Below are 17,955 nucleotides of genomic sequence, written 5' to 3'. Positions count from 1 at the left end.
GGTCCCGTTCACCCATCACCCCTGTGCTCACTGACCTACATTGGTTCGCGGTCAGGCAATGCCTCGATTTTAAAATTCTCATCCTTGTTTTCAAATCTCTCCATGGCCTCGCCCCTCCCTATCTCTGTAACCTCCTCCAGTCCTACAACCCTCCAAGATCTCTGCGCTCCTCCAATTCTGGCCTCTTGCGCATCCCCAATTTTATTTGTTCCACCATTGGCGGCCATGCCTTCAGCTGCCTAGGCCCTAAGCTCTGAATTCCCTCCCTAAATCTCTCTACCTCTCTACCTCTCCTCCTTTAAGCTGCTTCTTAAAACCTACCTCATTGACCAAGCTTTTGGTCACCTGTCCTAATATCTCCTTATGTGGCTCGGTGTCAAATTTTGTTTGATAAAGCGCCTGTGAAGTGCCTTGGGGCGTTTTACTACGTTATAGGTGTTATATATGGCGGCTCACCACCACCTTCTCAAGGGCAATTAGGGACGGGCAATAAATGCCGGCCTCGCCAGCGACGCCCACATCCCATGAATGAATTTTAAAAAAATGCAACTTGTTGTTGTATGTCCAACATCGTGTAGGAGATGTTCTCCTGATGTTACAGCTGTAGAGACCCTCAACACATCTAATGGAAGCATCCCAAGATCAGCACATACATGCAGTGACTGTTATTAAACATTTAGTACACAGAAAGATCTGTGTACTAACAAACAAGCAGTGAGACGAATGACGAGTTAATTTGGTTCTGGTGCTATTGTTTGAGGGACAAATGTTCTCCGGGTCACTGGGAGAACTCGCTGCTCTTCTTCAAATCCTCCCATGGGACCTTTAACATCCATTTGAGCCATTAGAACAGGCAGCCTGGTGCTCAGTTTAATGTCTCATTCAAAGGATGGCACCTCCCATTATATACCATCTCCCCCCACAAAGCGGCATTGGAGCATCGGCCCAGAGTGTGTGCTCGAGCCTTGAAGTGTGGCCAAACGATGCCTCGGTCCATCCTTTAAACCCTGGTGCTGTGTTTTCTATCGATGGTCCCAGCAGTGATTGATCATTATGTACAAATGGGTCAATCAAAAACTTACCGCAATTCTTCTGAAATCCGGGAGCGGAGAAGTCATATTTTTCAATTTCCTTGTACCAGGAATCAGTGGCTTCTTGTCCTGTAAACATTGGAATATTGGCAGTGTAAAACTCATTGCTGAGTGAATAGAGCAGAGTCTGAGAGAGGAGGAATGCCATCCAATATCACTGCAATTAAACTACTTATAATAAACTCCTGTCACAATAAACTCCTGTCATAATAAACTGCTGTTATAATAAACTCCTGTCACAATAAAATACTGCTATAATAGACTGATATTATAAATACAGTTCAGTTATAATAAACCCTTGTTCCATAAACTCTTGTTACAATAATCACCTATTGTAATAATCTCCGATTATAAGTACATTTCTGTTATAAAAAATTGTTATAACAAATTCCTGTTATAATTAAACTCTGGCCATAATAAACCCATTACAAGAAACATCCCTTCAGCTTTCAATAAAATAAACTCTTGTCACAATAAACTTCTGTTAGAATTAAACTTAAGCTCCTATTAAAATAAATTCCTGTTCTAATTTAACTCATTTATAATTTCTCTGAAGTAGCGGGATCATTTTCTACACTAGATTCGATCAATAGATTCTCTGTGCTCAGAGACCCGGAAGGCTCTCAAATGGTGACCCCTAGCAATCCCATCCAACCAGCCATGGAAAGGAAAGAGTTAAAGGGAAGACAGCAGAGAAAAAGTCAAGGAGCAGCACGAGGGAGGTAAATCAGAGTGCCCTTCATTGCCCTGTAGCACACAAAGAGCACGCTGGGTAAAGGTCAGGCATTTTCGAGAGCAGTTACTTGTTTTCCAGGGCCAAAAGATGGATCCACATGACAGAATGGACAAGCCGGTGAAAGGTGAGTTGCTTTACGTGTAGGGATTAATGACATCAACAACAATTGCATTTATATAGCGCCTTTAACATGGTAAAACATCCCAAGGTGCTTCACAGGAGTGTAATCAGACAAAAATTTGACACCGAGCCACATAAGGAGATATTAAGACAGGTGACCAAAAGCTTGGTCAAAGAGGTAGGTTTTAAGGAGCGTCTTAAAGGAGGAGAGAGAGGTTGAGAGGTTTAGGGAGGGAATTCCAGAGCTTAGGGTCTAGGCAGCTGAAGGCACGGCTGCCAATGGTGGGGAGATGGAAATTGGCGATGCGCAAGAGGCCAGAATTGGAGGAGTGTAGAGATCTCGGAGGGTTGTAGGGCTGGAGGAGGTTACAGAGATAGGGAGGGGCGAGGCCATGGAGGGATTTGAACACGAGGATGGGAATTTTAAATTCGAGACATTGCTGGACAGGGAGCCAAAGTAGGTCAGCGAGCACAGGGGTGATGGGTGAATGAGACTCGGTGTGAGTTAGGATACTGGCAGCAGAGTTTTGGATGAACTGAGGTTTACGGAGGGCGGTAGGTGAGAGGCCGGCCAGGAGAGCAACGAATAAAAAGTCTGTACTTTTACAGGAGAACTACAGTCGGCCAATCATCAGGTTCAAGAGTAATGGTATTAGAGCCGAGGTCTCGGATCTGCTCTGGGCTTACTAGCTCACCCGAGAAGAACAGCAGAATGATCGCACTCAGACTGTGTCTTGATGATCTACATCGGAGGGGGAAAGGCTGAGCTCCGTGGACCACGGGAGGATGTTCTACAGGGATGGGAAACTTTTTTTTAAAGAGGGATGGCCTCCGTTTGAATTGGCTGAGTGCCCAGAGGTTAGTTGGGAACACTGAGGTAGCTACTGGGGGAGGGGGGGGCCTTAAACTAATTGGGACTGGGGGTGTAGTCGCTTAGTCTGAGTGTAGATCATTTTGAGCAAGAAACCAGAGCACAGCTCTGATCAGTACAATACAAGGATTGTAACATGGTGATCCAAAAACAGCCAGATAATAGGGCCTTCAAATGCTTTTATATAAGTGCGCGAAGTATTTGAAATAAGATGTTGGAACTGCTGTCTTCTACTTCTTCAACAGAACCTCCCAAACCAGCGACCTTTACCACCTAGAAGGACAAGGGCAGCAGGCCCATGGGAACAACACCACCTGCACGTTCCCCTCCAAGTCACACACCATCCCGACTTGGAAATATATCGCCGTTCCTTCATCGTCGCTGGGTCAAAATCCTGGAACTCCCTTCCTTACAGCACTGTGGGAGAACCTGCATCACACGGACTGCAGCGGTTCAAGAAGGCGGCTCACCACCACCTTCTCAAGGGCAATTAGGGATGGGCAATAAATGCCGGCCTCGCCAGCGACGCCCACATCCCCAGAATTAATTTACAAAAATTATGGCGAGCTCAGATTTTTAATAGGTATTTGTGAGACACGGTTAGACACAAATAACAGAGCTGAATTCCAAGTAGAAGAATGTAAGGGATTCTGAAATGACGGTAGGAGGAAGTGTGGCTGTATTTGTTAACTGGAACCTATTTGTGCTAGAGAGAGATGATATTGCTTTACAGGGGGCAACTGAAGCTATTTGGGTCCTGGTTGATCAAGCTATTGGCCCAAAAAAAGGACCTTTGGCATGTGTGATAGGCCTTCAGGTCAAGGAGCCCATCAGGAAATGTGAAATTATCCACTTTGGTAGGAAGAATATAAAGGCAGAATATTTATTAAAAGATGAGAGACTAAGAAATGTTGGTGTTCAGAGGGATTTGGGTGTCCTTGTACACGAATCAGAGAAAGTTAACAGCAAGCAATTAGGAAGGCAAATGGTATGTTAGCCTATATTGCAAGGGGGTTGCAGTAAGGAGGTCTTGCTGCAATTACATAGGGCTCTGGTGAGACCACACCTGGAGTACTGTGTACAGTTTTGGTCTCCTTATCTAAGGAAGGATATACTTGACTTAAAGGGGGTGCAATGATGATTCACTAGATTGATTCCTGGGATGAGAGTGTTGTCCTATGAGGAGAGATTGAGTAGAATGGGTCTATACTCTCTGGAGTTTAGAAGAATGAGAATCTCATTGAAATGTATAAAATTCTTAGAGGGCTTGACAGGGTAGATACTGAGAGGCTGTTTCACCTGGCTGGAGAGTCTAGAACTAGGGGGCATAGTCTCAGAATAAGGGGTCGGCCATTTAGGACTGAGATGAAGAAAAATTTCTTCACTCAGAGGGTTGTGAATCTTTGGAATTCTCTACCCCAGAGGGCTGTGGATGCTCAGTCGTTGAATATATTCAAGACTGAGGTCGATAGATTTTTGGACACTAAGGGAATGAAGGGATTTGGGGATACGGTGGGAAAGTGGAGTTGAGGTTGAAGATCAGCCATGATCTTATTGAATGGCGGAGCAGGCTCGAGGGGCTGGATGGCCTACTCCTGCTCCTATTTCTTATGATGAGGCAGTCTAAGCACTAAACACAAGGACAAATGGACTGGGACCTTTTTTGAACAGGATCAGCCGAGTGACACGGGAGTTTGACCTATGACACCAGACAAAATAAACGGGGAGGAGTGGGGGGGGTGGGCAACACCACTGGTACAAAATGTCCCAATCAATCTAAAATTGTATAATTAAATCAGGATGCCATTTCCCAGAGATAGGAACATAGGAACAGGACGAGGCCATTCAGCCCCTCGAGCCTGTTCTGCCATGATCACGACTGATCTGTATCTTAACTCCATTTACCCGCCTTGGTTCCGTAACCCTTAATACCCTTACCTAACAAAAATCTATCGATCTCAGTTTTGAAATTTTCAATTGACCCCCAGCCTCAACAGCTTTTTGGGGGAGAGAGTTTCCAGATTTCCACTACTCTTTGTGCGAAGAAATGCTTTCTGACGTCACCCCTGAATGCCCTAGCTCTAATTTTAAGGGTATGCCCCCTTGTTCTGGACTCTCCCACCAGAGGAAAAAGGGTAGATAGAGAGAAACTATCAACTCCTTTAATCATCTTAAATATCTCAATTAGATCAACCCCTTAATCTTCTATACTCGAGGGAATACGAGCCTTGTCTGTGCAACGACTCTGGTTATTTTCCTGAATTGGCCCAAGGTCTCTCCTCGCCTCTTCCAGGTGATTGCGTGGCTGTGTGGGGGGGTGGGAGGCTGGGGATGACGTTGTGTCGCCATCACACTATGCCAGGATGGGACAGACTCAATGGACCATGTCATGTCCTTCTTTCCTATCCAGGTTACTATGCTGGTGCCTCCTCTGATATACCCCAGGAGCTCCGGTGGGATCTGTAGACCACCGTACCCGAGTGATGGTGCCACCCCCCCCCCCCCCCCCCCCCCCAGGTACAGGCATCCCTCGGATTAATCCGCTGGAAATACTCCGTGTCCTCCAGCTCCCAGTGGTCAAGAGGAATTTTTTTTAAAAAAGAGGATGGTCCATCTCACCACCAGCCCCCGACAGGTGGGTGGCAAAAGAGAAAAAAAGGGTAAATGAAACTGAAATGCAAAGGACCGCTCACCAAACCACTAGACACACAGGTTAATAAGGTCAGGAAGTGGTGTCTCCTGGCTAAGCACCTCCCGTACCATTGCAGTGCCGCTGTTTATTCAGGCGCAAGGCAATGATGCCATGTAATAGGCACACTAGACCAGAAAACATGGGGCAGGGGGGTACCTGCATAATCTGATTCATTTTTGAGGCTTTAACAAGGCAGCGAGAGCCCCCATGCTGCCCCAGTGCTGCCCGGTGAGCAGCAAACCTCCACTCCTGGGCATCTGATTTTCCACCTCCCTTAGCCCACTGCTTACCTGTGCGGCCAATGCAGTGTAACTTTGGACCACGTACCGACAGGGCCGGTGTTACATTGTACCCTCCTGTCCGGGGTACGGCGGGGTACTGGTTATGTTCCTGGACTAGTAATCCGGAGAACGTGAGGTTAAATCCCACAATGGCTGTTTGAGAATTTGAATTCAGTTTAACAAAAAAACCCGGAAATAACAGGAGGGAGAAAGGAATAGAAGGACACGCTGATAGGGTTCGATGAGGAGGGGTGGGAGAAGGCTCCTGTGGACCATAAACACCAGCATGGACTGGTTGGGCCGAAGGGCCTGTTCCTGTGCTGTACGTTCTATGTAATTCTATTTAAAACAGCTGGTGTCAGTAACACTGACCGTGAATCTGTCGGGTTGTCATAAAAATCCAACTGGTTCACTAATGTCCTTTGGGGAAGGGAACCTGCCGTCCTTACCCGGTCTGTGACTCCAGTCTCACCCCAATGTGGGTGACTCTTAACTGCCCTCTGAAGCGGCCTAGCAGGCAACCGGGGATGGGCAATAAATGCTGGCCTTTCCAGCATCCCGTGAATGAATAATAACAATAGAGAGTTTGGAGGTGAGCAGGAGGATGATTTACAGGAAGAGACTCAGCAAGTGGAACTGGTTTTCAAAGGAGATTGGTTCCAAGCTTGTGAGATGGTTATTTACTGAGATGGTCTACTGATTTTAATGCAACAAGGACGGGGAATTCGTCGAAGTGCGACGGGGTGGGAGCAATTCTGAGCAAATTAACCGCCATAGAATCAGTTCAGCAGTGGGCACATGGAACAGCAGTTAGTTCCATGTTAATGCTTTTTAATGACAGGAATTGCAGTGAGGGTAACTACAGATAAGGATGATCCAATTAGTTATATGGACCATTGAAGTGTAGTATTGTGGGGTTACTTTGGCACGGTGTGAAACTTTGCGGATTTCAGTGGGTCGTATAGAGTCGAGGATAGAGCAAACTGTACACGGACTGTGGAAGGCACTGGCTCGATGGGCTGGGGGCCACATTCTGATATCCAAACCCAGAGTCTCCTCTCCGACTGATGTTCACCATGAAACAGTGTGTGAGTGTGTCAGGCTGTGATGTAACGTACCTGTGGCCTGCAGGCTGGCAGGGCCTTGCTGACACCAGATATTCTCTCCACACGAGGTCTCACTGTGCTTCAGTGTTCTGGAGGTCACCAGGTTCTCCGCCCACTTCTCAGCCTTCTCGCCGATTGTCGGGTTCAGGGTTAACGGTCTCGCTCCGTGCCTCCCGCGATATTCATTCAGAGATTTCAGCAACTGCTCCGCAAAACTTCCCGACCCTGCGCCTGAAAGAAAAGAGATCTCGGTGATGTCCCCCCTGACTGGGAACCACAGGGCCTGTACGGTGAGGGAGCCCAGCCTGAGGCAGCGCAGTGTCACTCTCTGACTGGGGCCTGCGGCTGTGGCGTTCTCTGTTCTGATAGTGCAGTGACAATCTCAGTGTGAAAGAGAAACAAGGAAACGCTGGAAATACACAGCAGATGCACAGAAAAAATGGAAACGGTTCATGTTTCAAGTGTAGCCATTTCACCAGAATTGGAAGATGAAAGATAAGCAAAATCTTTTGAAGGGCGGAAGAGCAAGAAAGGGAAGGTGGAGAGGAAAAGAGGCAACAGATACTCCAACCATCGGGAGGAATGGCTCGATTCACCCGCACACTGCTGGATGGGGAAGCAGTGCCTTGTTTAACGATGTAAGAGACAAGGAGACAAACATTATTGGACCAATTTCAGGAATCCGTGCTTCCTTTCATCTGGGAGCCGTGTCCTTGCATTCCCCACCATCCAGAGGATGAATGAACAGAAACCATTGGGAATGTAATCAAGATTTCCCAGTGTGCACAGCGGGTGGGTGACGCTCCCTGTCGGGAGCACGCATTCACAACACTGGCCTCGAGTTAGTCGGTATCCCTGGAGGCTTCATCATGTGACCTCCTGCCTCCAACCGTCCCGCGCCCCCCCCACTCTCTCGCCATTGGTCGCCCGACATGTCCATCCTCCCAGCACCCCGTCCCCCTCCCCACAATCTCGCCATTGGTTGCTCAACATGTCCACCCTTGTGGGTGTAGGGGTGTGGGTGTGGGTGTAGGGTGTGGGTGTTAGGGTGTGGGTGTAGGGGTGTGGGTGTAGGGTATGGGTGTAGGGTGTGGGTGTAGGGGTGTGGGGGTGTGGGTGTAGGGTGTGGGTGTAGGGGTGTGGGTGTAGGGTGTGGGTGTAGGGGTGTGGGGGTGTGGGTGTGGGTGTAGGGGTGTGGGTGTAGGGTGTGGGTGTAGGGTGTAGGGGTGTGGGGGTGTGGGTGTAGGGTGTGGGTGTAGGGTGTGGGTGTAGAGGTATGGGTGTAGGTGTAGGGTGTGGGTGTAGGGTGTGGGTGTAGGGTAGGGGTGTGGGTGTGGGGTGTGGGTGTGGGGTGTGGGTGTAGGGTGTGGGTGTAGGGGTGTGGGTGTAGGGTGTGGGTGTGGGGTGTGGGTGTGGGGTGTGGGTGTAGGGGTGTGGGTGTAGGGTGTGGGTGTGGGGTGTGGGGTGTGGGTGTAGGGGTGTGGGTGTGGGGTGTGGGTGTAGGGTGTGGGGGTGTGGGTGTGGGGTGTGGGTGTAGGGTGTGGGTGTAGGGTGTGGGTGTGGGGTGTGGATGTGGGTGTAGGGTGTGGGTGTAGGGTGTAGGGGTGTGGGTGTTGGGTGTGGGGTGTGGGTGTAGGGTGTGGGTGTAGGGTGTGGGTGTAGAGGTGTGGGTGTAGGGTGTGGGTGTAGGGTGTAGGGGTGTGGGTGTGGGGTGTGGGTGTGGGTGTAGAGGTGTGGGTGTAGGGTGTGGGTGTGGGTGTAGGGGTGTGGGTGTGGGTGTAGGGTGTGGGTGTAGAGGTGTGGGTGTAGGGTGTGGGTGTAGGGTGTGGGTGTAGGGGTGTGGGTGTGGGGTGTGGGTGTGGGTGTGGGTGTAGGGTGTGGGTGTAGGGTGTGGGGGTGTGGGTGTGGGGTGTGGGTGTAGGGTGTGGGGGTGTGGGTGTGGGGTGTGGGGTGTGGGTGTAGGGTGTGGGTGTGGGGTGTGGGTGTAGGGTGTGGGGGTGTGGGGTGTGGGTGTGGGGGTGTGGGTGTAGGGTGTGGGTGTAGGGTGTGGGGTGTGGGTGTGGGGTGTGGGTGTGGGGTGTGGGTGTAGGGTGTGGGGTGTGGGTGTGGGGGTGTGGGTGTAGGGTGTGGGTGTAGGGTGTGGGGTGTGGGTGTAGGGGTGTGGGTGTGGGGGTGTGGGTGTAGGGTGTGGGTGTAGGGTGTAGGGTGTGGGTGTAGGGTGTGGGTGTAGGGTGTGGGTGTAGGGTGTGGGTGTAGGGTGTGGGTGTAGGGTGTGGGTGTAGGGTGTAGGGTGTGGGTGTAGGGTGTGGGGGTGTGGGTGTAGGGGTGTGGGTGTGGGTGTAGGGTGTGGGTGTAGGGTGTGCGTGTAGGGGTGTGGGTGTAGGGGTGTGGGTGTAGGGTGTGGGTGTAGGGTGTAGGGTGTGGGTGTAGGGTGTGGGTGTAGGGTGTGGGTGTAGGGGTGTGGGTGTAGGGTGTAGGGTGTGGGTGTAGGGTGTGGGTGTAGGGTGTGGGTGTAGAGGTGTGGGTGTAGGTGTAGGGTGTGGGTGTAGGGTGTGGGTGTAGGGTAGGGGTGTGGGTGTGGGGTGTGGGTGTAGGGTGTGGGTGTAGGGGTGTGGGTGTAGGGTGTGGGTGTGGGGTGTGGGTGTGGGGTGTGGGTGTAGGGGTGTGGGTGTAGGGTGTGGGTGTGGGGTGTGGGTGTAGGGGTGTGGGTGTGGGGTGTGGGTGTAGGGTGTGGGGGTGTGGGTGTGGGGTGTGGGTGTAGGGTGTGGGTGTGGGGTGTGGGGTGTGGATGTGGGTGTAGGGTGTGGGTGTAGGGTGTAGGGGTGTGGGTGTTGGGTGTGGGGTGTGGGTGTAGGGTGTGGGTGTAGGGTGTGGGTGTAGAGGTGTGGGTGTAGGGTGTGGGTGTAGGGTGTAGGGGTGTGGGTGTGGGGTGTGGGTGTGGGTGTAGAGGTGTGGGTGTAGGGTGTGGGTGTGGGTGTAGGGGTGTGGGTGTGGGTGTAGGGTGTGGGTGTAGAGGTGTGGGTGTAGGGTGTGGGTGTAGGGTGTGGGTGTAGGGGTGTGGGTGTGGGGTGTGGGTGTGGGTGTGGGTGTAGGGTGTGGGTGTAGGGTGTGGGGTGTGGGTGTAGGGTGTGGGTGTGGGGTGTAGGGTGTGGGTGTAGGGTGTGGGTGTAGGGTGTGGGGTGTGGGTGTGGGGGTGTGGGTGTAGGGTGTGGGTGTAGGGTGTGGGGTGTGGGTGTGGGGTGTGGGTGTGGGGTGTGGGTGTAGGGTGTGGGGTGTGGGTGTGGGGGTGTGGGTTTAGGGTGTGGGTGTAGGGTGTGGGGTGTGGGTGTGGGGGTGTGGGTGTAGGGTGTGGGTGTAGGGTGTGGGGTGTGGGTGTAGGGTGTGGGTGTAGGGTGTGGGTGTAGGGGTGTGGGTGTAGGGTGTGGGTGTAGGGTGTGGGTGTAGGGTGTGGGTGTAGGGTGTGGGTGTAGGGTGTGGGTGTAGGGTGTAGGGTGTGGGTGTAGGGTGTGGGGGTGTGGGTGTAGGGGTGTGGGTGTGGGTGTAGGGTGTGGGTGTGGGGTGTGCGTGTAGGGGTGTGGGTGTAGGGGTGTGGGCGTAGGGTGTGGGTGTAGGGTGTAGGGTGTGGGTGTAGGGTGTGGGTGTAGGGTGTGGGTGTAGGGTGTGGGTGTAGGGGTGTGGGTGTAGGGTGTAGGGTGTGGGTGTAGGGTGTGGGTGTAGGGTGTGGGTGTAGGGTGCGAGTGTGGGGGTGTGGGTGTAGGGGTGTGGGTGTAGGGTGCGGGTGTGGGGTGTGGGTGTAGGGTGTGGGTGTGGGTTGTGGGTGTAGGGTGTAGGGTGTAGGGTGTGGGTGTAGGTTGTGGGGGTGTGGGGTGTGGGTGTAGGGGTGTGGGTGTGGGTGTAGGGTGTGGGTGTAGGGGTGTGGGGGTGGGTGTAGGGTGTAGGGTGCGGGTGTGGGGTGTGGGTGTAGGGTGTGGGTGTAGGGTGTGGGTGTGGGTGTAGGGGTAGGGTGTGGGGTGTGGGTGTAGGGTGTGGGTGTAGGGTGTGGGTGTGGGGGTGTGGGTGTAGGGTGTGGGTGTAGGGTGTAGGGTGTGGGTGTAGGGTGTGGGTGTAGGGTGTGGGTGTAGGGTGTAGGGTGTGGGTGTAGGGTGTGGGTGTAGGGTGTGGGTGTAGGGGTGTGGGTGTAGGGTGTGGGTGTAGGGTGTGGGTGTGGGTGTAGGGTGTGGGTGTAGGGTGTAGGGTGTGGGTGTAGGGTGTAGGGGTGTGGGTGTGGGTGTAGGGTGTGGGTGTGCGTGTAGGGGTGTGGGTGTAGGGGTGTGGGTGTAGGGTGTGGGTGTAGGGTGTAGGGTGTGGGTGTAGGGTGTGGGTGTAGGGTGTAGGGTGTGGGTGTAGGGTGTGGGTGTAGGGTGCGGGTGTGGGGGTGTGGGTGTAGGGGTGTGGGTGTAGGGTGCGGGTGTGGGGTGTGGGTGTAGGGTGTGGGTTGTGGGTGTAGGGTGTAGGGGTGTGGGTGTAGGTTGTGTGGGTGTGGGGTGTGGGTGTAGGGGTGTGGGTGTGGGTTGTGGGTGTAGGGTGTGGGTGTAGGGATGTGGGGGTGGGTGTAGGGTGTAGGGTGTGGGTGTAGGAGTGTAGGGGTGTGGGTGTAGGGTGTGGGTGTGGGTGTAGGGGTGTGGGTGTAGGGTGTGGGTGTGGGTGTAGGGGTAGGGTGTGGGGTGTGGGTTGTGGGTGTAGGGTGTGGGTGTGGGGGTGGGTGTAGGGTGTAGGGTGTGGGTGTAGGAGTGTAGGGGTGTGGGTGTAGGGTGTGGGTGTGGGTGTAGGGTGTGGGTGTTGGTTGTGGGTGTGGGGTGTGGGTGTGGGGTGTGGGTGTAGGGTGTGGGTGTAGGAGTGTAGGGGTGTGGGTGTAGGGTGTGGGTGTGGGTGTAGGGGTGTGGGTGTAGGGTGTGGGTGTAGGGTGTAGGGTGTGGGTGTAGGGTGTGGGTGTAGGGTGTGGGTGTGGGGTGTCGGTGTGGGTGTGCGCATCTGTGGATGTGCACATGTGTAGGTGTGTGCGCGGGTGTGTATCTTTGTCTGTAAATGTGCGCAGATGCTTGGGTACGGGTGGGCGCCTGTCTGCCTGAGTGCGTGTCTGTGTGCGCATGTGGGTGCCTGTGACAGGTGGTGTGTGTGTGTGTGTCTGCATCTGTGTCTGTCCGTGTGTCTGTGATTGTGGGTGTGTGTGTACGTGTCCATATGTACTGGTGTGCGTGTGTCTGTGTGGGCGGGTGTGTCCGCGGGTGTGCGTGTATGTACGTGTGCATATGTGCGTGTGTCTGCCTGTGTGTCTGCGTGTGCGGCGTGTATCTATGCGGGTGTCTGTGTGTACAGCTGTGCGTGGATGTTTGTGCATGTGTGCGTGTGCAGGTGTATGACTGTGTATGTGCTGGTATGAGTGTGGGTGTGCATGTGTGTGGATATGTGCGCGTGTGCGTCTGTGTATGAGTGCGGGTCTGTGCGTGCCTGTTTGGCGGGTGTGCAGGCGCAGGTGTATGTCTGTGTGTGCACGTGGATGTTTGCCCGTGTGTGCATGTGCAGGTGTGCGTGTGTATGTCCGTGTGGGTGTGTCAGTGTGCATGTGTCAGTGAGCGTCAGTGTGTGTATATGTGTGTGTGTGTTTATGTGAGTGTGTGTTTCTGGGTGTGGGTGTGGGTGTATGTGAGTGTGTGTGTCTGGCTGTGGGGGTGTGTGTCTGGGTGGGTGGGTGTCTGGGTGGGTGGGTATCTGGATGGGTGGGTCTGTGTCTGCGTGTGTGTCTGCGTGTGGGTGTGGGTGGGTGTGGGTGTGTGTGTGGGTGTACGTGGGTGGGTGGGTGGGTGTGGGTGGGTGTGTGTGTGTGCGTGTGTGTGGGTGTGTGCGTGTGTGTGGGTGTGTGCGTGTGTGTGTGGTTGTGTGTGTGTGTGGGTGGGTGTGTGTGTGCGTGTGTGGGTGTGCGTGTGTGTGGGTGTGTGTGTTTGTGTGGGTGTGTGTAGGTGTGTGTGTGTGTGTTTGTGGATGTGTGAGGGGTGTGTGTGTGTGTGGGTGTGTGTAGGTGTGTGTGTGTGTGTTTGTGGATGTGTGAGGGGTGTGTGTGTGTGTGGGTGGGTGTGTGTGTTTGTGTGGGTGGGTGTGTGTGTGTGTGGGTGTGTGTAGGTCTGTGTGTGTGTTTGTGTGTGTGTGGGTGTGTGTGTAGGTGTGTGTGTGTGGGTGTGTTTGTGGGTGTGTGCGTGGGTGTGTGTGTAGGTGTGTGTGTGTGGGTGTGTTTGTGGGTGTGTGAGGGGGGTGTGTGTGTGTGTGGGTGTGTGGGTGTGTTTGTGGGTGTGTGAGGGGTGTGTGTGTGTGTGGGTGTGCGTGTGTGGGTGTGTTTGTGGGTGTGTGAGGGGGGTGTGTGTGTGGGTGTGCGTGTGTGGGTGTGTTTGTGGGTGTGTGAGGGGGGTGTGTGTGTGGGTGTGCGTGTGTGGGTGTGTTTGTGGGTGTGTGAGGGGGGTGTGTGTGTGGGTGTGCGTGTGTGGGTGTGTAGGTGGGTGTGTGTGTGCGTGTGTGGGTGTGTAGGTGGGTGTGTGGGTGGGTGTGTAGGTGGGTGTGTGTGGGTGTGTGTGTGGGTGTGTGTGTGGGTGTGTAGGTGGGTGTGTGGGTGTGTGGTGAGGTACACGTCACTGTGGAAGTCTGAAGCAAACGATTAGTGAGACAGAGACTTGGTGTTGGACAATGGTGCCCACAGTGCACCGTGTTATTATATATTCACTGCTCTGCTTTCTGACTGTGTTGTTGTCAATTCGGAATAAAAAGATTTGGAGAAGCCTCGGTCTGTGGATGGCTCTGAAGGACTGAGTCCATTTTTAGCGGGGAGGAGGTTGTGACTCACCTGACACTGCTCCCCTGGACTCTGTCCCGAGCTCAGGAGCTACCCGACCCCACCCTTGGGTTGCTGTCACCCATCAACCAGTGTTTACAGTTCCTCTGACAGGAAGTGGGAGTGATTTTTAGATAACAAAACCGGTACCTGTCACTGGTGCCACCCGGGTCGTTCCTGGTTTGCCAGGGGTCTTTCCGCTCCCTCCTTGGGCCGACCCACCCTCGCTCTCCTTCACCTCGCTGCCAACGGGCAGAACATTTTTCGCAAAGTAGCCCGGGTTGGTGATGTTACCGGCCGGGTCGAATTGAGCCACCACCACGGTGAGACCTTTACCATCAGACGCCAGGCCAATCCCAATCTCTCTGGAGTCTCTCCAAACCAGCTGTGTGAAATGTCCTGCCGGAGAACAACAGTCGGGTGATTTACAAAGATCACAGGACACGGGACAGTACAGTCCCCACATACGACCCACAGCTTCTACTGTCCGGGATTATGCACGAGTTCCACCCACCACAGAGCTCAGTGCCTAAAGCTCCAGACTTCATGATGATGGTCGGTTACTATCTCTACATCTATCGGTCAGTCAGAAACATCAGCCAACATGCAGTAATATTAAAACAGGCACATGAGGAAAATATATTCTGAAAAAGTGCTCGTGTACCACGTGAAGTTTGATCAATGACATCAACCAAAACAAAAGAGAAAATCAACTATGTTACTGGTGGGTAATGAAGCAAGTTTAAAAACACCACCCCCCACCCTCAAACACACCCCACCCTACACCCACCCCCACCCTCAAACACACCCCACCCCCACCCTCAAACACACCCCACCCTACACCCACCCCACCCTACACCCACCCCCACCCTCAAACACACCCCACCCTACACCCACCCCCACCCTCAAACACACCCCACCCCACCACCCCGTCCCACTCCCACCCACACCCCACCCCTGCCCCCCAAACCCACCCCATCCCTCCTCCCCAACCCTCACCCCCTCACCCCGTCTCACCCCCACCCCACCCCACCCCCACTCCACTCCCACCCTCACCCACCCTTTATTCAGCCATAATGTAATTTTAGTCAGCAGTATTTCCCACTTTGTTTTAACTGATGAAAACAACAAAGGCCCTGACTGACTGTTCTCACTGAACTAGCTGTGAGGCGGTGTTTGTACTGTGCTGGGATTATCAGCAGGCACCCTCCGACTGTCTGCGGCTCTGGGACTCCTCATACTGCCACTGAACATCTGCCTCCTCTCTAACTGAGGGCGGGTCCATCCTTTCACCGGCTGCACTCTGATCCTCCTTTTGAGACTTGCTGTCGTTTCTCCCATTGACGGCCCTGGAACTGATGGCAGAAATTCTGTTCACAAGAAGAAAACTTACCGCAATTCTTCTGAAATCCGGGAGAGGAGAAATCATAATTTTTAATTTCATTGTACCAGGAATCAGCCACTTGCTGCCCTGTAAACATTGAAATATTAACAGTCACCAAAAGGCAATTTGATTTTCACAATATGTAATTTCAGTAAAACCCATTACGGTGTAAACAGAGGAGTATCAGAGAGAAAAGGAACTCCCCTCAAATATCAGGGCATCCAATCCTGCTGTAGTTAACGGGAGCTGAACAGTGATTGAGCACTGGAAAGCAATAGGTGATGGTACATGATGGAGCTTTGCCCGAGGCCAGACCACCTCCTGTCAGTCACGTTTCCCTTCACCTATCAACGTTACTTGGCCTCGGAATCTCCCCTGACCTCCAGTGAAACTCCACCCATCTCCTTCGTGGCTAAAACTCGATTCCCCGTCTCTTGCCAAACACTTTCTTTCATGTCAACGGGTGCCAGCTCTCTCTGAAGACCGAGGGTCTCATCATTTGCCCTTCCCCCGCCCCTGCTGCATTTAAATGATGTGGGGGAGGGACCAGGTTTGGGACTGTCGTCAGTTTCCCATCCTTCCTGCCGAGGGGGTCGCCAACTCTGGTTGGACGTATTCCTGGAGGTTTCATCACATGACCTCCCGCCTCGAACCGCCCCACTCCCTCGCCATTGGTCCATCCTCCAGGCACGCTGCCTTCCCATGGCCATTTGGAAAGTAATCAGTCTCTTTGATACCCGATTGGATTGACCTGGAGTGTTGGTCAAACAGCCTTTTCTCCCCCATCTCCAGTACGGTTTATACTTTTTATTAATGAAAGTGTTCAAAGAAAATGAAAAAAAAAACACATTTTGTTTTAACGGCCCTACTCCTGCCTGTGGACCACTAACTGAGAGCAGGACCAGTACAAAGGGGGCGATCGAGGGGCTGCCGCTGAAGGGAAGTAGGGGATACCCCTGGAAGGAAGGAGGGCACCTCACTGTGGGCCCCCTCCGCCTCTCCTCTCCCCTCCAACCATCGGCTTTGACGCATGAGGGTTCAGTCAGACCCATTTCACCCTTCATTGTGCAGCATCTTTAGAGGGGCTTCACCACAGTCTATCCCCAACCCCCCCACCCCAGTGACAGGCTCTCTTGGTAGAATGGAGAATCCACTGGGAAACCCACCCTGCACATGTAATTGACTCTCACCTAGGGGTCATGACGGGGTCAGGCCAGCGGGTGGAATTCCCACCACTACCCACTTCCTGCAGCGATATTGACCTCAAGGAAAATACTGCTCCCACATCTGGCAAGGCTTTTCTAACACCTGTCTCAAACTCTGGGATACGACACGGGAAAATCCAGCCTGGTAACATACCTCCCCCAAACCTCTCACCTCCAACTTCTCTCCATCACAACTCCTCTTGCCCCTTTCCACTTCATTGCTTCTATAATGGTCCGTGGTCCTCTCAACACTTTGCTCCTGTTTCTCTCAGCTCCAAATCCTACCCATTATTCCTCCGCTCAATGTCTTCAAATCAAGACTCATGGAGCAGCTTCCTACTGTAACTCATTCGCAATCTAGCCGTGGCTCAGTTGGTAACACTCTCACCCACCGAGTTAGAAAGCTGTAGGCTCACATCCCACTCCTGGGACTTAAGCACATAAATCAAGGCTGCCTGACACTGAGGGAGTGCTGCACTGTCAGAGGTGCTGTCTTTCAGGTGAGAGATTAAACCAACATCTGCCCTCTCAGGTGGGTGTAAAAGATCTCATGGCATTATTTTGAAGAACACCAGAGGAGTTCTTGCCAGTTCCTGGCCAATATTTATCCCTCAACCAACACCACTAAAAACAGATTACCTGGTCATTATCACATTGTTGTTTGTGGGAGCTTGCTGTGCACAAATTGGCTGCAGCATTTCCTACATTACAACAGCGTAGAACAACATAATGTAATAATGAGGAATCAGCACGGATTTCAGAAGGGAAAGTCATGCTTGACCAACCTTATTGAATTCTTAGAAGAAGTAACAGAAAGAGTAGACAAGGGTAATGTAGTAGATGTAATATATTTGGATTTTCAAAAGGCCTTCGATAAGGTACCGCATTGTAGACTCATGACGAAGGTCAGAGCATGTGGAGTCAGGGGACAGGCAGCAGAATGGATAGCAAATTTCACCTTATATATCCCACCCGATATACACCCAGCCCTTTGTACACCCCCCGCCCCCGTTACACACCGCCCGTTATACACCCGCCTGTTATACACCCGCCCGTTACACACCCACCCGTTATACACCCCGTCCGTTACACACCCGCCCGTTATACACCCGCCCGTTATACACCCCGTCCGTTACACACCCGCCCGTTATACACCCGTCCGTTACACACCCGCCTGTTATACACCCGCCCGTTATACACCCCGTCCGTTACACACCCGCCCGTTATACACCCCGTCCGTTACACACCCGCCCGATATACACCCCGCCCGTTATACACCCGCCCGATATACACCCGCCCGTTACACACCCGCCTGTTATACACCCGCCCGTTATACACCCCGTCCGTTACACACCCGCCCGTTATACACCCCGTCCGTTACACACCCGCCCGATATACACCCCGCCCGTTATACACCCGCCCGTTATACACCCCGTCCGTTACACACCCGCCCGTTATACACCCATCCGTTACACACCCGCCTGTTATACACCCGCCCGTTATACACCCCGTCCGTTACACACCAGCCCGTTATACACCCGCCTGTTATACACCCCGCCCGTTATACACCCGCCCGTTATACACCCCGTCCGTTACACACCCGCCCGTTATAC

At 53.0% G+C, this 17,955-nt stretch overlaps 1 protein-coding gene and 1 long non-coding RNA gene across 2 annotated transcripts in view; one reads left to right on the top strand and one right to left on the bottom strand.

Annotated features, from left to right (window-relative positions):
• The window catches only part of glipr2 (GLI pathogenesis-related 2), a 105,577-nt gene that overhangs the window by 52,199 nt on the left and 35,423 nt on the right, over positions 1-17,955 (bottom strand). The window contains exons 11-14 of the mRNA XM_067969523.1: positions 15,147-15,224; positions 13,904-14,152; positions 6,910-7,128; positions 1,083-1,160 (exon numbers count right to left, since the gene is read on the bottom strand). Of these exons, the coding sequence (XP_067825624.1) occupies positions 1,083-1,160; positions 6,910-7,128; positions 13,904-14,152; positions 15,147-15,224 (624 nt within the window). The remainder of the gene's footprint in view (positions 1-1,082; positions 1,161-6,909; positions 7,129-13,903; positions 14,153-15,146; positions 15,225-17,955) is intronic.
• The window catches only part of LOC137300461 (uncharacterized), a 114,016-nt gene that overhangs the window by 83,850 nt on the left and 12,211 nt on the right, over positions 1-17,955 (top strand). The gene's annotated exons all lie outside the window — the stretch shown is intronic.

This window comes from Heptranchias perlo, chromosome 31 (assembly GCF_035084215.1).
Source record: "Heptranchias perlo isolate sHepPer1 chromosome 31, sHepPer1.hap1, whole genome shotgun sequence".
Taxonomy (NCBI): Eukaryota; Metazoa; Chordata; class Chondrichthyes; order Hexanchiformes; family Hexanchidae; genus Heptranchias; species Heptranchias perlo.
The sequence above is the reverse complement of the archived record's forward strand: the minus strand, read 5'-3'. Positions and strand labels throughout refer to the sequence as shown.